The sequence below is a fragment of the Rhea pennata genome, chromosome 1, assembly GCF_028389875.1.
Source record: "Rhea pennata isolate bPtePen1 chromosome 1, bPtePen1.pri, whole genome shotgun sequence".
Taxonomy (NCBI): Eukaryota; Metazoa; Chordata; class Aves; order Rheiformes; family Rheidae; genus Rhea; species Rhea pennata.
Genome location: NC_084663.1, coordinates 42,257,821 through 42,275,507, shown reverse-complemented (window position 1 = coordinate 42,275,507; position 17,687 = coordinate 42,257,821). Strand labels below are relative to the sequence as shown.

Sequence of the window (17,687 nt, the reverse complement as noted above, 5' to 3'; positions counted from 1 at the left end):
CTTAGAAGAGAACTAACCTGATTCTTAGTCTCTCTGTAAACAATATTTAAGGAAGCAGTGAAAAATTCACTATGAGTATACGAAAATACCGTAACAAAAATCAGTGCATCACATTCAAGAAAGCCCCTTTGGAATGCAATTTCACATCATTCCTTACCTTCCAAACATATCTGTAGCATGAGAACTTTAAAACAAACAAACAAACAAAAAAATTAAGGGTGATTTCCACTTGCCTATACACCATCTTCCTCAGAATGTTGCATTAGATTTTTCTATTTGTATGTGCTATTATTGGGATCCCGTACTTTTTTTTTTTTTTTTTTTTAATTTTTTCCATTAATGTACATGCAAGCAAAATATTTTAGACAGCTTTAGGTTCCTCTTTTGTAGTCACATAGAATTTAAAACCATTAAATCTTGTCTTTTTACAACTGAGACTTTTGTAGTCACATTCTTGGTTCTCCCTATGACACTTCCCTTTGAAAATGTTTCTAATTACACTACACAGTACTGCATGGGGATGAAATCTAATATTGAAACATCACTATTTCAAAAGTTGTTTATACAATCACTTCAAAGATAAACTCTTTCCACTTTTTTTTTTTTGCTGAATAATATATACTGTAATCTAGTTTTAAAGGTGTATCATGCATTTAAGCAGGGCTTTAACTTTGACAGAAGAGCTTTCCTTATTTGCACAATTGTTTATTTTCAGACTATATAATCTCAGAACAGGGTTATTACAAGTATTCAATTGTACCAGGAACTGGTGGCAATAACAATCACCAAATATGTAGGCAACGTATTTTTCTGTTAACATTATCTGACCTGTGCTACTGCAATAACTTAACACATTACAAGGGATTTCCACCACATGATTTTTATCACAGTATTGGAATGCACATTTTTCAATGTACATAATACTATAGAAAACCTGTATTAAAAAGTCACATTACAGGAACTACAATGTAGCAATCTTAGTGAACTTTGCATCACAAAATTTAGGGTTCTTTTTTAATTCTGGGATTCTTGTTCCACTGGAATTATCTGTACTGGGAAATTAATATTTCTGCTCAGCACAACATAACTACTTATGTCAATACTTTAATAATCTCATGCTTATTGTGAAAGATCTTAAATAAAAAACCCAACAACAAATACTGTGAATATGCTGTTGTGAATAATTCTCATGTTAAGAACCATTAAAATCCCTTTTTGATCTTCCTCCTCTTCCTTATCAGGTTTGGCAGTTTATTCTGTCCATTTTTACTTTTGTTAATAAAATTCTGATGAAGAGAAGGTACCTTAAGATTCATCATCAGCCCTACACATAGCATGCTACTCCTCAAGGGATGTGGATTCGAGAGAGAGAGAGAGAAAATTTTTCAGGCACCACTCAGATATGATATGCTCACAGGATGAATGTGGTGCTACACTAGCTGGTAGCCCGATCCTGAAGTTTGGTCATACTCTATTGTATACTGCCTTGTCCAGTCCACGATAACAGGACGAAAAAGACCACAGCATCTGAATTCAAAGAAGTCTATAATATTCCTTATACATCCGTGGCTGAAAATAAAACAAAAACAGATGTTAGTAAGCAATATCATAGCTCATCTAACTAAGTACTTTTTTCATCTACCTCCAAATCTACTTTTTCTCCCTTTAAGTTCCTGCCTGTAGAAAACCAATGCATACAATAATTATCTTAATGCTTGCTGATGAGTAACTTCTGAAACAAGAACAGGTCACTAGATTGATGAATGTTTAGTTTCAAATACATCCAAGACACTAACTTTCTTTCACTATCTGCCAAAACTCCATGAAAAAAAATGTAGTATATGATTGACAGTATACCATCATATAAAATAATATGATAATTCAGCTCCCTTCCCAAGACAAAAGTGGTATCATATGGATGCAAGACACTAAAGAGCATGAAGTGAATGTGTTCCTAGAATAACTTCCATTTTTTATCAACACTGATCTTCAAACTGATCTATCCTTGTCATATGTGCTGGTTCACCAGCTGCATCTCTAAGATCAGCTAAGCCAAAACTAAGCACAAAACTATGGAATTAAATGAATGAAAAGTTCAGGTGTTTCTGCTGCTGAATCAGTTACTGTTAAATATTTAAGATGTTTTATCAAAATTCCAGGAAAACAATCTCATTTTGTACTGAATTACACATAATTTGAATAGATCAGTGTTTTCTGGAAGGGAAGCTTGTGTCATGATATGCGCCAGACGAGGCTGAAGCAAATAGGAGAACATGAGTTTTGATGTCAGCGCTTCATCTGAAAGGCGATGCCAAGTTGCTTATTTTAAGCTTCTGGTGTTACTTGCAGGAGTAGTTTTTTAGAATAATAGTTATTTCAGTGAAAATGCTTTGTGAATGTGACAGATTGACAGATTCAGCATTCCAAATATTGAAAATACTTTAAAACACTTAGTTCCATTTCAAGTTCCATTTCAACCAGTCGTGCAACTGAATCATGTACATGCCTATCCAAATGAGGATTACATGTTTACATTTTAAAACTTACTTGAATGGGCTTTCAATAGACGTGGTTGTAACCTTAAAGTGCTTATATCGTCTTGCATTCATCCTTTCATTTGTAGTGATACCTAAACAAGATATCTGAAGACAGAAGAAAAGCAAGCAATTTAGCACATGTAAAACATGCAAACAAACCCTACTGAGACAGACTGAAAAAGGACTGAATTTCCTCTCTCATATTTTTTCCTTTGAAGGACAATTTTTGTTTGGTGGGGAGTGCAGAGGTGGGGGCAGACAGGGGGAAATTATAGGGTCCCAACTTAAAAAATCCCGAGCCGTAATGGAAGCAACACAACTTCATCCATGGAACTTGATCAGCTGTGCGATTTGCAACTTCCGAGTACAAACAGCTGTATCAGACTGCACAAAAGGTTTAATTTTGAAAGTGATCAGAAATAAATCACAGCCACTGAATAAGCCCAAACTTGACAGCTCATAAGAGATATCTTTAGCTATTTATATATAGCCATCTGAAATCTACTGTAAAGAGTTACTTTACAAAGCATTCAAATCACTGTTTTTCTCCCAGAATTCTGGTTATAGTATTAGTAGTAATTTCTTTTCCATTTATGAATTTATTGCAATAACATAACTTCAACTTTTCTATCTATAAGATAAAAAGACGACCAGAAAAAAAAGTTTAAATAGAAGTCATCTGGCCTAAAGGTTGTGATTTACTTTAACACCTTTCCAACTATTTTGGCCTAAAAGTGCATCTTAAATAAAACCAGCATTTACTGGCAATGTGACAATACTGGAAACAAATATGAGAATGACACTAGTAACCTTAAATAAGATAAAATTCTATAATTCCTAGTGAAATACAAATATTCAACACTACTGCACGTTATGGGAGCAAGAATACTGAGAGCTAAATTTTGGCTTGTTTGCCTCATCTGGATGTACTCGAGCACTGTCTCAAGCATCTTCTCTGCCCTCATGAAACCTAGTAGAGCTTCATGTTTGTGTATACAAATGAGGTCTTAACACCAACTTTTGAGGAAAGAAGCAGTCAAGGCTTTAAATTATTTTTCTGGGGCGGTAGCTAGGCCTTTGGCAGTAACCTTGGCAAGTTTGGTAAGGAGGACAAGTCAAACCTTGATTTTCATGCAGAAGGGGGCGGGGGGGAAGCAGGAATAGCAGGGGCTGTGGAACTGTAGAACAAAAGAGGTTATCAAGAAAACATCCTGAACAATTCCATCATTATGGCAATGTCCAAAGACACAGATGAAAGTGATTCTAAGTTTCCCATACACAACACTCTTAGGAAATTTAGTAATGATTGTGTGTTCAGTTTTTGTATTTCCTTTGGTTCACGTTTCTAGGTTTAGTAAAAAGAGTCAAATGGTAGAATTATTTTGCTTAATTACACTAATGATACAAAATACTATGAGAAGAATACTTTTTCAAGGGGCATATAGCTCAAAGACTCATCACAAATCATACTCACAGGAACCATGGAATGATTCCAATATTCAATACTCAATAAGGAATAATCAAAATATTCACAGGAATCATGCAAAGTTTAAAGGATCCTTATGTAAATATGTCAGAAAACTCTCTGGAAAGTTGCATGTTTATCCTGTCCCAGAAGTCTGGTGGTTTAGATCAATTTGAAAGTCATATGAAATACATGTAGTGACCTTACTCATTTGTCTTGAGTGACATGGTCCTGGCTCATACAGGTAAGATTTTGAAATTGGTGTGTCTTGTAAATTGTGTGTGTTATAGAAAAAGGAGGACGAAATTCAAATTGTCTACCTAGTTTTACCTGCACCTTACAGGATTTTTATTGCCATGATCTCTGGAAAGATTAAATTAATTGTTAAGTCTCATTGTTCATTAAAGTCTTTCAGTATGACTTGTCTTTAGCCTTAAAGCATTTAATGAAGAACTTGGCTTTGGTCAGATTATAGTACTGCCACGTGATCCTAGCAAAGCATATTCAAACAGATTAAGAAAATATTGTATTCCATTTGAAGTAACCGTCCTCCTTTCACTAATGCACTAATGACCTACTGCATTATTCCTACCTCTACCCATAGATTTTAACCTCTAGGCCTCTATTAATCTTTATTGCTTCTTTCTGTATTATTTTGGCCCCCTCCCCCTTTCTTTTGGTCATTCTGAGAACAAAAAGTAGGAGAAAGGTACTTTAGCCTTTTGTTTAAAAAGAAAACAAAAACAATGAGAAGTGTATGATGCCTTCTATCCAGAGAACAGATGCCCATCTCCTCCATCTATGGTTCAGAGAACGAACACTCAATCTTGCATACTGAACATTTAAATTAAAATGATGGAAGCATTTGATACATAGGAGTTAACAGTTTTATGTCCCTCCCAATATTCAGCATTACAAACGAAGTGCTGTTCCATACCTGATACATCTGACACATGAGTAACACAGCCACCCACATGAAGTGAAAAACACTGTTCAAAAACATCCAAAACATCCAAGGAGAACAGGTAGCAATCTGTGTAATATAGGTCCAAAATCCATCCTTTGCATAACTTGTCTCGCAGTGAAATCCCCAATCTAGAGAAAAAATAAAGTGTCAGAAACTACACAGAACACTAAAGATCACACAGATCATCACAGATCAATACAGCATCTTATATTACTTGAAATAAGGAAATGACAACACAATGGAACAGTTTTATTTGCTCCCTCTTCCTTTCCCTACCTTCTGAGCTTTTTTCTTAACTCATTTAATACATAACATTCATGCACATGGCTGTGATGAAACGAAACTGAGGACAAGCATCCTCTTCTGACTTACAATACTGATACAGGCAATGATTATACGGTTATATCAGAACTCTGATAAGGCAAAAATCTGAAGGGGAAACACCGACCTCCCTTTATTCCCCCCCCCCCCCCCCCCCCCAAAAAAAAAAAAATCAGAACACAAACCCATACCAGGAGATGAAGTATTTATAAGCAATAAAGAAAACATTTACTCACAAGAGATGCATCCATAAATCATCCAGCAGATCATAAAAAGCAGGAAGAACAGGTACCCCATAAAATAGCGATGGTTCCCTGCTCCTAAAGTTGCACAAGGACAAGAAGGGTCAAACTACCACACTTTCAGGAAAGAGACAACACTACACTGGGAAGTTTAATTCCCTGCTTAGAGGCACTGCTTATTACTCTCATGCCTATAAAGCCTCTACAACCCCTAATAAAGTGGAATGTAACTGTTTCACTTGTGACTTTTTATGTTTGAGTACAACAAAGCTTCTTGAATTCCTGCCATATTACAGCTGAAATTCACAGGAACGCATTGCATTGGTGACCTCTATCATGAATTAATACAACTATTGACAGACAATGTTTAGAGCAATGTTGGTAACAGCTCTTGCAGAGCCAAGAGCAGTCAAGAATTACTGTAATGTTTTTTTAAAATCTCACTAAAAATTTTGACTGCAGAGTTCTTTTACTTAAATAAATGTATGAAAAAATACACATTCTTCTGTGACAACGTAAGTTAAAATGTAATTTATGCTTAAACCTTCTTGATGTAGCTAAATACAAATAAAATCTCTAACAGAACTTGGAAGTAAACACATTTAACTGAGGAGGCCTAAATATCTGGTTAAAGGAATGAATGAGAAAAAAACCCAAATATTCTGTTTATAACTGAATTTAAATGTAAGTTAGAAAAATAAGAACTGTTCTTAAAAATCAATCTTCTTAAAACATTAGTACAGCTAAAAGTGCTTCTTATGTGAGTACCTCATAATTCTGAAGTGCTCAACTTTCCTTCTGTTTATAAAATGTGTCCACTATCATAACATCCCAATAGCTCTAGGCTATAAACTGAACCCAGAGAGAATAACTGGCTCCAAAAGATTTGACTGTCAGCAACTACCAGCATGGCATTTATTTGTTCATTATGTCAAATGTTTTGCCTAATAAAACAAGGGCATCCTCTGGAGGCCGAAAACAATCAAGTGCTTTTAGCAAGCGAACTGAAAGAATATATAAATAAGAGATGAGGAAAAATAAACATACAACACAAGCTAGACTAAGCACAAGACATTTCCTTGAAAAATCAAACAAGTTCCTTCAGATGTAAAATATGCTGTAATACTGCCTTTGGTCAGCTAAAAACATATAAGAAATGGTGTTGGGATGGTCTCGAAGGTATCGCTTCCAGTTGCATCCTAAATTTCAGAACTGCTATGATTTATAAAAGACATTTTTAAAAAAGAAAGTTAAACACTGACATAGAAGTCCACCCGATAAACGCTTGATGAAATGCTCCTTTCAGTAGCACCTTCAGGGACACCAAACCAAATATTCTACTTAACACGAAATCCCACTGTATTTGATAAAAACCTGTGCAGGAACTATATATAGCACAGACTGTTTAAACTGTGATACAAGCACAGCCATGGTCACAGTTAAAAAGACTTTAGAAAGCAAATGCAGTGAAACTGCCTTTCTTCTGCATCTTAAATAAGGCTGGGCAAAACAGAGCATTATTCCCTACAGGATCATGCTAACCGGCAGGAACACAGCCAGTAAGCCTCTACCGTTAAAAACAATACTGTAAGAAATACTTGCTGATTTCTCTTATGTGGTTGTGTTGATGTTACTTATACATAAATAACAACATATAACTAATTGTTTTAAATTAATGGAATTATATTGCATAATTTGGATGGCTCGCTCATTTCTTCATCTTTTCTGCTTGTAGCCCCTTGGAGAAGAATTTTTATGGGGGCGGGGGGAGTCCTTGTTCTAAACCATAAAATAATCGCCTATATACAAGAGGCCTCATTTTTTAGCCACTGCTTTTGGAACAACGATTCAATATAACTTCAGCATAACCAGTGTGATATATGACACGATAAAGTTCAGTAATATCTCCTTTCATGCTATCATTTGAAAACTAAACTTCTGTTGCAAGTTCACAGTTTGTTTGAAATTTAAGTGTTGAAAATGAAAAATCAACAGATTTTTATTAAACAACCAATTGTAATATACATGTCATTTTGACACTCTATTAAAAGACAAGTTTAATCACCATTAGAGACTTGCTTATTGTAATTTTAGCTAAAATTTTGCAGTTCTGATGAATATAGTTTGCCCCAACAGTAAACAATTATATTTTTAAAATAGTTTTCACTTCTTGTCACTTTTTTTCAGCAGTGAAAGTACTGATCCTTGATCTCCTTGTGTTACAACTTTCACCCCCAGAAGAACTATTTTAAAGTTTCTGTACACACTGTTACAGCATCTCCCAATCCTATCTTCAGTAAAATTCTTCTTATCCTTCAAACACATCCAAAGGAAGACCACATAAAACATTTCCAAATTCTGCCTTTCTAGAAGGACGTAACTGATGCTTCCCTTTTTTGGCAAACATACCACAAATGCTGTTTTAAGAACGGATTTTGTTTTGTAATACTATGCTCAGAGCCACCAAGTACAAATCAGAGACAGAAAATCCATATAAGGTCATCTAGACCATCACTCCCTACAAGTCAGGACTACTCCCATAATGTGATTTCTAATGCTTTTTTCCAGCACACTTTTAAGAGTCCTGATGTTTACTTTTACCACTAATTATCCCAATCTGTGCAAGTCCACTTGCAAGAGGACTTGATTTTTTGGCACCATCTTTTTTTAAAACATTTCCTCCAGCTAACATAATTCCATTACTCAGATATTCTCTCATTAAACATACACTAGGCTTTTCCTCCTCCTTTTTTTTTTTTTTTGTTTTTCAAATCACTGTTTAAAGTACTGCATCTTCCTCAGCACTTTTTTAAAACAAATATCAAATTGTCTCTAAAATTTTCCAAGAACTCCTTATTTTTGCCTTTTTTTTCTTTTTTTTTTTTTTAACAGCTTCTTTGGTCTTTTATGGTAAAACTTTTAAAATGTAACTCAGAAGGTAGCAATGTCATTAGGAAATACGAAACAGAGGGGAGTGAGATGAATCCATCTCAGTGGGACTTCAGTGATGCCACATTACAATTTAAATCCTAGCAGAGGCTATTTTTCTTCTGATAATGAGAATAGTCATTTTGAACTGCTGTCACTATCTATTATTAAGTACATTTGAAAGGATTACAACATTTATTTGCAGTCAGATGTTGATGAACCCAAGTCCTACTTCCTCCCCAAGATTAAAGCTACCTCCTCTTTTGTCCAGAAAAAGGGTGAAGAAAGCTGTCTCATTTCCTAACTGTGAAAATTTTTCAATGCCCCTTGCACAGCAATGGTTTTCAAACAAACTTCTCAAAAAGACAGGGAATAGTGGCATTTTTAGACTTTTAGACTGTTATACATCATTCCTCCTATTATCATTGAGGAGGATAAATGACTAGATGGGGGTCAAAAAGAGAGCAACAACTCAATGGGAAGTCACTCTGAATCTAACTGCTATAATTATTACGTTTTTGACTACATATATTTTCACATTAATTTTCTCTTTACATATGATTTTCCAATTTAAGTTTTATATCACATAAAGGATAAATAGTTGTGTAAACACCCTTTTTGCACAAAGTGAAAATGCAGTTAAGCTACAAGTCTTTTAGCTGCTAGAGTTGTTATAAGAATATATAGATAAAAGATTGAACTAGAAACAAAAAGGTTTTGAAGATGTGTATTTAACAGACACTATAAAGGATAATAATGCAGAGAACTGTATGTAGAAGAGAAGTAAAACTGAAAATTAAATATGCTTTTCCTTCTATCAAAAGCCCTCAATAAGTTTTTTTTTCTCAGACTTTTGCAGAAATCAGATCACTGTCATTACCAAAAAAAAAGAACAGACAAAATTCTGCACAACATGTATGGGCAATTTCACAAGTCTTTTCCTTTTTTTCACTATTATAAACAAATTGTATTTTAGCAAACTACTCACCTACGCAGTTACCCACCCATGGGCAGTGGTGATCAAACTTTGCTATACATCGATTGCATACACCACAGTGTTTAGATCTCACTGGCTTCCGTATCTGTAATGGATATTAAAGTTTGTTTAGAATCCTAAAAGAAAACTGACAGTTTTATTATAGAAAAAGAATCTTGATTTAAATGTACATGGATTTTTCTGTTGTTAACACTTTAGAGAACATCAGGCCGATGGCTAAGACTCCGTTAAAATTAGCATCAAACTTGATCTACATACTATAGAAAACAAACTTACATATGTAGAATACAAACTTATTTAAATGATGATTTTCACTTTTTTTTAAGTTTTTTTTTCTTTTTCATACAAAGTTCTCCTACTCCCTCCGGTTACTGAGCTTTGCATGTTAGCTTCATTTCAGCTTTTTACAATGACAGTATAGTATGAGACTGAACTCTGTGATTTATTATTCATAACTGTAACTAACTTCTCCAAAGAAAGGAATAGGATTAGACAAGACTAAATTTCAGTGGAATTCAGAATGCTAAATTACTCCAAATTTTTAAAAGGCTATATTCTGAAAGAAATAAAATGGCAATGAAGAAAAAGAAAACTGTTATTAAGTATTCTGAGATCTATCTACCTATCTACACACACATGTAATTTTTTAAGGCGTTACATCTGTAATCTTCCAGATTCAATTTTAAGAATCTGTTTTCCATAAGAAAACACTTAACAGATGGTAACCTGTAAGTGCATAAAAAGATTCGAAATTTTTAAAATTAGCATCAACTGCCTTCTACATAGTATGGAGCGTTATAGCAGAATACTGACAACCTTGCTAATTTTATATTAATTAGTTATCTTTCTAAAAAAGAAATACTTGCATTACATTTACTGTGAAACTGGCTACTTTTTCTTTTTTTTTTTTTTAAAACAGTTATTTTTTCCAAGTGTTTTGTGGTGGAACTGAAAAATAACTAGCCCAACAGATACAAAGCTTGCCAATTTGAGAAAGACGGTACAAAAATTAAGATTTTTGTTTTCAGATTGCTGCCAAGCTTTGAGAAGTACAATTCATTTGTGAAAAATATTTTACTCAATGCACCACACTGCTTTAGAATGGTGGTATAGAGGTAATAGTCTTCCATGACTTTCATAACTTATTCTGCGCTTAATCAGTTCTCTTGCTATATATACTGGCTATTTGGATTGTGACACTAGTAAATCATCTGTACAACGATCAATTCTTTTCCTTCTACCATTGCAGAGTTTTTTTTTGTGTGTGTGTACGGATACATTATTTATTGAAAAAATCGCTTTAACAAAAGTTTGAAAATACAGTCCATCTTTGAAATTGCATGATTAAGGCAAAAATGTATTCAGTATATGAATATCTGATTTTGGCACGGTATAAAAAACATAAACAAAATCAGGCCTGCAACTGATAATAAAAAAAATACGCTACCAAACAGGTACTGCAGAATATACTGAGGTCCAGACTTCCTGTCTCTGCAAGTTCTACTATTGTCTGCAGAAAAAACAAAGAAATGAAATTAGAATTGAGCATATAGACAAGTGCTGACAACCAATATGGTATTTGCATCTCAGACCTGGGATCGTGAACTCTATCTCAGGCAGTTTCTATACACAGGAACAACAAAGTCAGCTGAAAAAGATCTTAAACTTGCCTAATTAAACCAATACAGAGACTTATTTCTGAATGAATTCTAGCTTATACTCATTCCTATTCTACTCAGATTTAATTGGAGAAAAGGTAAGCTTATGTTAATTCTGATACATCTACACAGTGGTTAGCGCCAGTGTGACTAGCCTGATGTTAAATCTATCAAAAATAACAAAGCTGATTTTCTGAACAGGACCACACAAAATCTTTCAGGAAGCTAGCAGGATCAGTCACTCTAAAAAAACAGATTTTATTTCCAGAAGTATTCCACCAAAACCTTCAAATTTATATTTACCTATTCCTTTAGAGCTTCTACAAAGGAAAGGTATAATGCAAACCAAACTTCCTGTCTCTTGTAGATGATGTCGTACTTACGGATCAAGTAATATTCAGAAACAGATAATCTGTTTAAACATCCCTATTCCTTCACAGGAAATGATAACCTTTTATTTTGTGCAGTCCTTCAGTATTCATTTCACTGTTGCAAAGGAAGCAATTTATTATTCCATGAAATGAAAATGTCTGTTTACAACAACTTTTAAATTCAGCATTCTGAATCTGTGAATAAATCTGTGCCAAAAGAGATTTTAAATGAAATTTGCAACATCTGGAAAATCTTCTGAAAGCCCTGCTTGCCAAACTAGCCTTCCCTGATCCAGAAAGAATCCTTTCAGCATAAATAGCCTAACAGCAAATTGGCTACTCTACCGTCCACTTTCAAACCATGAATACCTTGTGTGTCACACACCATTTTCTTAACGAGATTATAACCAGTAACAGGGGGAACTTGGCTGGAACTCGCATAAGTTACAAAATTTTCCCCCCAAGATAGTCCACTTAATAACCAATCAGAAAAGCATACAGAAACATTCTAGAATCTGGAATTCTTTCCTCAAAATAGCCAGTAAAAGCTGACGATCAATAGTTCAGGAGCAAATCAGAGACTTAATGCTTTCTTTGCTGGTCTCAGGGCAATAAGAGGTTGCAATCCAAGCCAACTGCCAATCTTCAATTTGGAACAGTCTTTACAATTTTATATTTCTTCTGGTCTAGCTTTTGATATTCTAATACATTTTGGAGAATTTCACAAACAGTTCCTTTGACTTCAGTGGAAGTATCTACATACTAATGAAGTACACAAAGGAATTTACATGTTGTCATGCTCAACACCGGAGTTCAGCAATTTTCTACCAATGATATCCCAAAGTTCAGGAGAACACAACTGAGCAGAAGCAGAGACGCTTGCAGAAGCAGAGACACTTTTAAATATAGCTTTCCTTAAAATTTATAATGCATAGAGACTCAAGAGTACTCAAGTCAGAGAGAGTTTTCTGTGCTTTTTAAACCTGAGGTCTATTCTCTGTGATTTTTTTTTTTTTTTTTTGAGGTAACTCAGGTTATTTTGGCGTAACTAGACCAAAAAGGGGCAAGGCATATCAGAAGAATAAACATTTGAAAATATTGCTTACTGCACATTTCCAAACATACTTAACTTGGTCATCTGGAATTAAAAGAATTTTTTGTGCTACTTAATTGTTCAACAGCTAAAGGTTAACTCAACCTAACCTAAACACATTTGGAGACAGATTAGAAATCAGGGGAGAAAGTATGACACTGAGCCAAGTTAAAGCATATGCCCACAGTGGGTGATAATAGATCGTTTGGTAATTCCATTAGCTGTAGTGTAAAAAACACTAAAAAATGTTTATAAACTGATACGCATGTGACTGAAGAAGTCGCATTCTACAAGTCATGTTTAGTTCAGCAAAGGTTTTAGGCCAATGTTCAACTACTTATGCAAGCAGATCAAATTAATTGTGTATTTATGCAATTTACTGAATTAGAACCAGAGTGCAGTTGCTGACTGTTCTAAGCTGTATGTAATTATTCAGTCCAGTTGAAGGAATAGTCCTTAGACTAGAATCCATTTTGGTAGAAATAGAAAAAGAACCTGCATGGTAAATGTACACACCTACTAAGAAAAGCCAGTAACAACATATCAAAAAACAAGCCATCTAAACAATCACAACATTTTTTAAATGCTATTACATTTTTATCTATATATGGTCACATTACCCAGAGGTCTGATGTCAATCCATACAGGTATTTTCACAAATCAGTGTGAACCAGAAGTACAAATCTCATTGATTTCTGGTGGAATGTGAATTTTTAGGAATCTTGACCAAAACAAAACAAAAAAATATTTCTGCTGTTTTTAATTTTGGCATTTTCAATACTCAGTTTGACTGCTGAGAAAAATGCATTTCAATAAAAAAATTGTTAACAATAGTGTTATCAAGTCTCAGAAAAATACTGTAAGACCATACATATTATCTCTAATATGCAAACCAAGACAAAAAAGAACTGATTGCCAGGAGCTTGTCTTATTTTATCCTTAAAGTATTTGGCAGTCAGACAAACACATTTAGACATGAAGGTAAACAAAACTTGAGATGATAGAAAATACGGAAAATTTTTAGAGAATCAAAGTAACTAACACTTACTCCATAGTGGGTTCATTTTTGTTTCACTAAGTCAAAATTCATTAACTTCGTATTTTCATTTTCTTCTAAGTGCTTTCTGAACTTTTTATCTTGTAGATTTAAGTTGCAATTTTATTTTATTATTCAATGCAACTTCGGACCAGTAAGAGAGTTTTCAAATTAAAAAAAAAAAAATCTGGAAGACAAATGAAGGAAAAACCTTTCAAGATTTTAGATGTTCTGTTACACAACTTATTGAAGTTTCCTGTACTAAATAGCAAACTACTTGGACCAACTGGCAGAAGGTAAATCATCCTTTAAGGACAACAACTTCAGAATAACTCGGTTACCTTTTTCTTTTGTTCTTCTGTGGCTTTGATGATTCCTGGATCAGATTTCCAGGATTTTCCAAAATTGTAGAAAAGTGCAACACTATTAGCAAGGAATGGAAGATGTATAAAGAAAAAATTGAGATGTGTTCGAAGTCAAGGAAGCTAAAGTTTAAAATCAAGGTTGCTGTTTGAAAACACCACTGTAGGATGAATTAATAACACTGGTAATTTTGAAATAAATACAAAGTTAAATTAATTTTTAACAAATGCTCTTGAGTCACTGTAGTTTTCTGAATTAACCAAATAAGTTCCATTGCAAGAACTTCTTTTGTATTTAGTCTTCTCTATTGCTCAAACTTGAAAATTTATTTTTAAAATGCTGTTCTCCATGAGACACTTTTAAAGCATTCACACTAAAAAAAGATAGTTGTTTTTATCATTATTTCTTTGCTTAAATAAATTAAATTCCATGAAACTTATCTTAAAGTGTTTCCTGTTTTCACAATAAACATCTCAAAGTTCTATTTATAAGAAACTCATTTGACTGCTTATGTCTTCATGGGTTCGAAATTCCAATTAGATGACAAAATAACACTGCTTTTAGCCATATAAGGAATTGTGCTACAAAGAAATTACATGGCAACCATGTCTCGAATGTTATTTATCTCCAAGAAAGGTACCATCTGAAACCTTGTCCTTTTATAACACAATTCTTGCATTTCACATCAGTGAAAGTTATTTTTAACATACTAACACATGTACTGATAGTTACAAAAACATAGGACTCAGCATTCCCTGGAAATGTTTAAAAATTCAGTTACTATATAAAGATGGAAAATAAACTATTAGCTTTAAAACAAGTTTCCTGTGTTGAATGATTTTCCACCTAATATGCATAATGTCACAAAACTTGACATTTGTTCACATAATCAAAGTATTTCACAGTAATGATGCTGGAAAACCAAATACTTCAGATAGATCTCTTCTCTAAATGCTAGAAAACAGGTATTTACTCTGTTTACTACGTCTACAAAAGACCCGATCAACACTAAAAATAACTATCAGCTGTCAGTCATAAATGCAAAGAGGTATCATATTTGACAAAGCTGCATTGGCAGAAGACTGCAGAATATTAACTGCCTAAAATGGACACTTTTACTATTATGACACAATTGCTGTACATTCAAACTACACTATATTCTGAGCTACTTAGATGAATATTTCTAATTTGGTAGTCATTAAGGCTTCTTCTGTAATTGAAGTTTAACGTGCATTTGCTTTATAAAACTCTGCATGAAAGACTTAAAAACAAGCATCACGTGGCAATTTGCACTGAAGTGGTATCCAAAAGCTTTTTTAAAAAACAAGAACATTTGTGCATGCTCTGAAAAAAAAATTAATTTTGAAATTAAAATACACATGATATATGGAAGAAGAAAGTTTCTTGGAAAGAAACTTGTAAGAAAGTTTTTAAGAAGGGCATTAAGTACTATTCACAAAAAAATGTTCATAAACCATTGCTAAACAAATCCACATAGTACAGAGACAAGCAAATATAAAATGGAAAAAATTATAAGTTTACAGAATTATGAGTTCTACACAGACCTTTACAACAGTAAACCTCTAAAATCCTTCTACACTGCTCTTATGATGTGAAATAAACTTGAAATTTTAATAAATTTACATAAAACTTCTTTTGATTTCTGAAACACTAAGAACAAAATTAATGTGAAGTGTATCCTGAATATATTTTGCTTCCCTTCTCTGTTGAATGAAGGACTGGCTGCAAATTTCCAATAAAGAAATCTGGCAAGTTAAGTTCAAATTTTAATCACGTTCCTTACATAGTAGACTGTTAGCATTAACTCACTAAAGGCTAATTAATCTTTCCTGTAACAAACTATTTCTAGCAAGTTTGTAATAGGGAAAAATAGCAGGCATACTTTAACCTAGACACACACAGTTCTATTTGATGCATTACATAAGAAAAGCTCAGAGTTTAACTTTTATACAACCTAATTTCTTCCTGTTTTTCTTCTAAAACTAACTGCTGCCAAGAATAAGCAAGTTCAACTTATTTGTTTAGCTTTAAGCACTTAATATTAGCATTATAAAGAAAATATATCACTGGTGGCTTTGCCACAACAAAGAAAACTTTTTTCATTAAAAAACATCCCTTAATCAGACATCTGTTACAAACAACAAAGGTACAACTGAAAAAATTATATGAACCATTCCTCATTATTGTACGTCATGTCTAGACTGCTAAAGAAGATAGGGGAAAAGACAATTTATTTTCTATCTAGTAAAAGGGTTTTATGACCTTAAGGTTTTGCCCTTGTTTTTTTACTGACTCAAATTTGGACAACACAACACTGAGACCATGAAGCCAAACATGGATCCAAGCTGCAGGAGTAGAAATTCAGCATGCACAACTTTTTTGTGTGTTGTCTTCCCCCATTAAACAAGTATATCATAAAAACCAGGGAGAACGTAGGAGATTGCTGCACAGTCCGAGTTCTGCCTCTCCTCTCCCCAACGTCATGGCAGATGAGTGCCATGCTGACAACCCAAACTGCTCCAGAGAAAGCGCTCAGATGCTGGGAGGTGCTGAGGATTGGGAGGTGCTGGAAGACCACATGGGAAAGGAGACTTCGGTATCAAATGAGCAGTAACAAAGTGGTGAAAGCCTAAAAAGTCAGCAGTATTTTTCATCAATACTTTCAAAAACAAGCCCCTTGTAAGATTTAAGAAAAAATGAGAAGGGCTGCAAACTACGCAGGCTCTGAACAGGGGAGGAACATTACAATTGTCTCTTCTAGGACATTTCTGGCATCTCATGTGGAAAAGGATAAAGCCTTCCAACTGCTGGATTCCTCTCACCTACCTTAAATCACTCAGGTTGCCTTTATACATAATCAAAAGAAACAGCTACTTGCCACCCTTCTTCAGCATCAAGATATACAGACTAATGAAACAAGCAATGCCCTAGAAGTGGCTATTTCTCTCCACTGGCTATAGAGCTTAAACAACTTGCTTAGGTATGTCTGCCCATACTAGAGGTACCTAAAATTATGTAACTTGAATTCTTTTCTCAAATTTACTTCAAAGGAGACCCACAGCAACTTGTATCACAGACATTTCTCAAAACTCTCCAAACATAAGAAACCCTTGTAGCACTGCTTTACCTACAGAGTAGGGAATTGCTTCGTCAGAGGCAAGGCCTCATTTTGTCCTGATGTCCTCACTACTTACAACCAGGCAAAGAAAACGCACATTACCATATTAGGGGCCGTGAAAAAAGCATGATACTGGCAGACATTTACCTTCTGCACTGCCACCAACTGGCCATCTTTTACGAGGCCTCTCCAGCCTTCACTGTGTGAGGCAAAGCAGAAACGTCCATGAAATACTTACTACTTTTAGTTCTAATCAGCATAATTACTCCAAGAAAAAAATGAGCCAAAAAGACTGCCTCATTAAAATTAAAAACAAAAACACCCCCCCCAACTTGATGAACGACGTAAACATTTGACAAGCTTTTTTTTAATCAATTGCACCATCTGTTTGAAAAGGCCCAAACACATGCAAATCACCAGCATCATCACCAGCTACATATCAGAGCCTGAAATCAAGCCAAACTGCACATTATATATCTAGATGCATCCTTCTATGAACTGTTAATCTAACAGTAAAGCCCCTTTCTCCTGAAGAAGATGATCTGCAGCTAGTAAAAGCAGTGATTGAGC

General features: G+C 34.2%; 1 protein-coding gene across 1 annotated transcript in view; it reads right to left on the bottom strand.

Moving 5' to 3' along the window:
- Positions 1–262: 262 nt before the first annotated feature.
- Positions 263–17,687, bottom strand: part of ZDHHC17 (zinc finger DHHC-type palmitoyltransferase 17) — a 79,768-nt gene continuing 62,343 nt past the window's right edge. The window contains exons 11-17 of the mRNA XM_062584724.1: positions 13,957–14,081; positions 10,905–10,967; positions 9,449–9,542; positions 5,527–5,610; positions 4,940–5,097; positions 2,548–2,642; positions 263–1,569 (exon numbers count right to left, since the gene is read on the bottom strand). Of these exons, the coding sequence (XP_062440708.1) occupies positions 1,431–1,569; positions 2,548–2,642; positions 4,940–5,097; positions 5,527–5,610; positions 9,449–9,542; positions 10,905–10,967; positions 13,957–14,081 (758 nt within the window). The 3' untranslated portion in view covers positions 263–1,430. The remainder of the gene's footprint in view (positions 1,570–2,547; positions 2,643–4,939; positions 5,098–5,526; positions 5,611–9,448; positions 9,543–10,904; positions 10,968–13,956; positions 14,082–17,687) is intronic.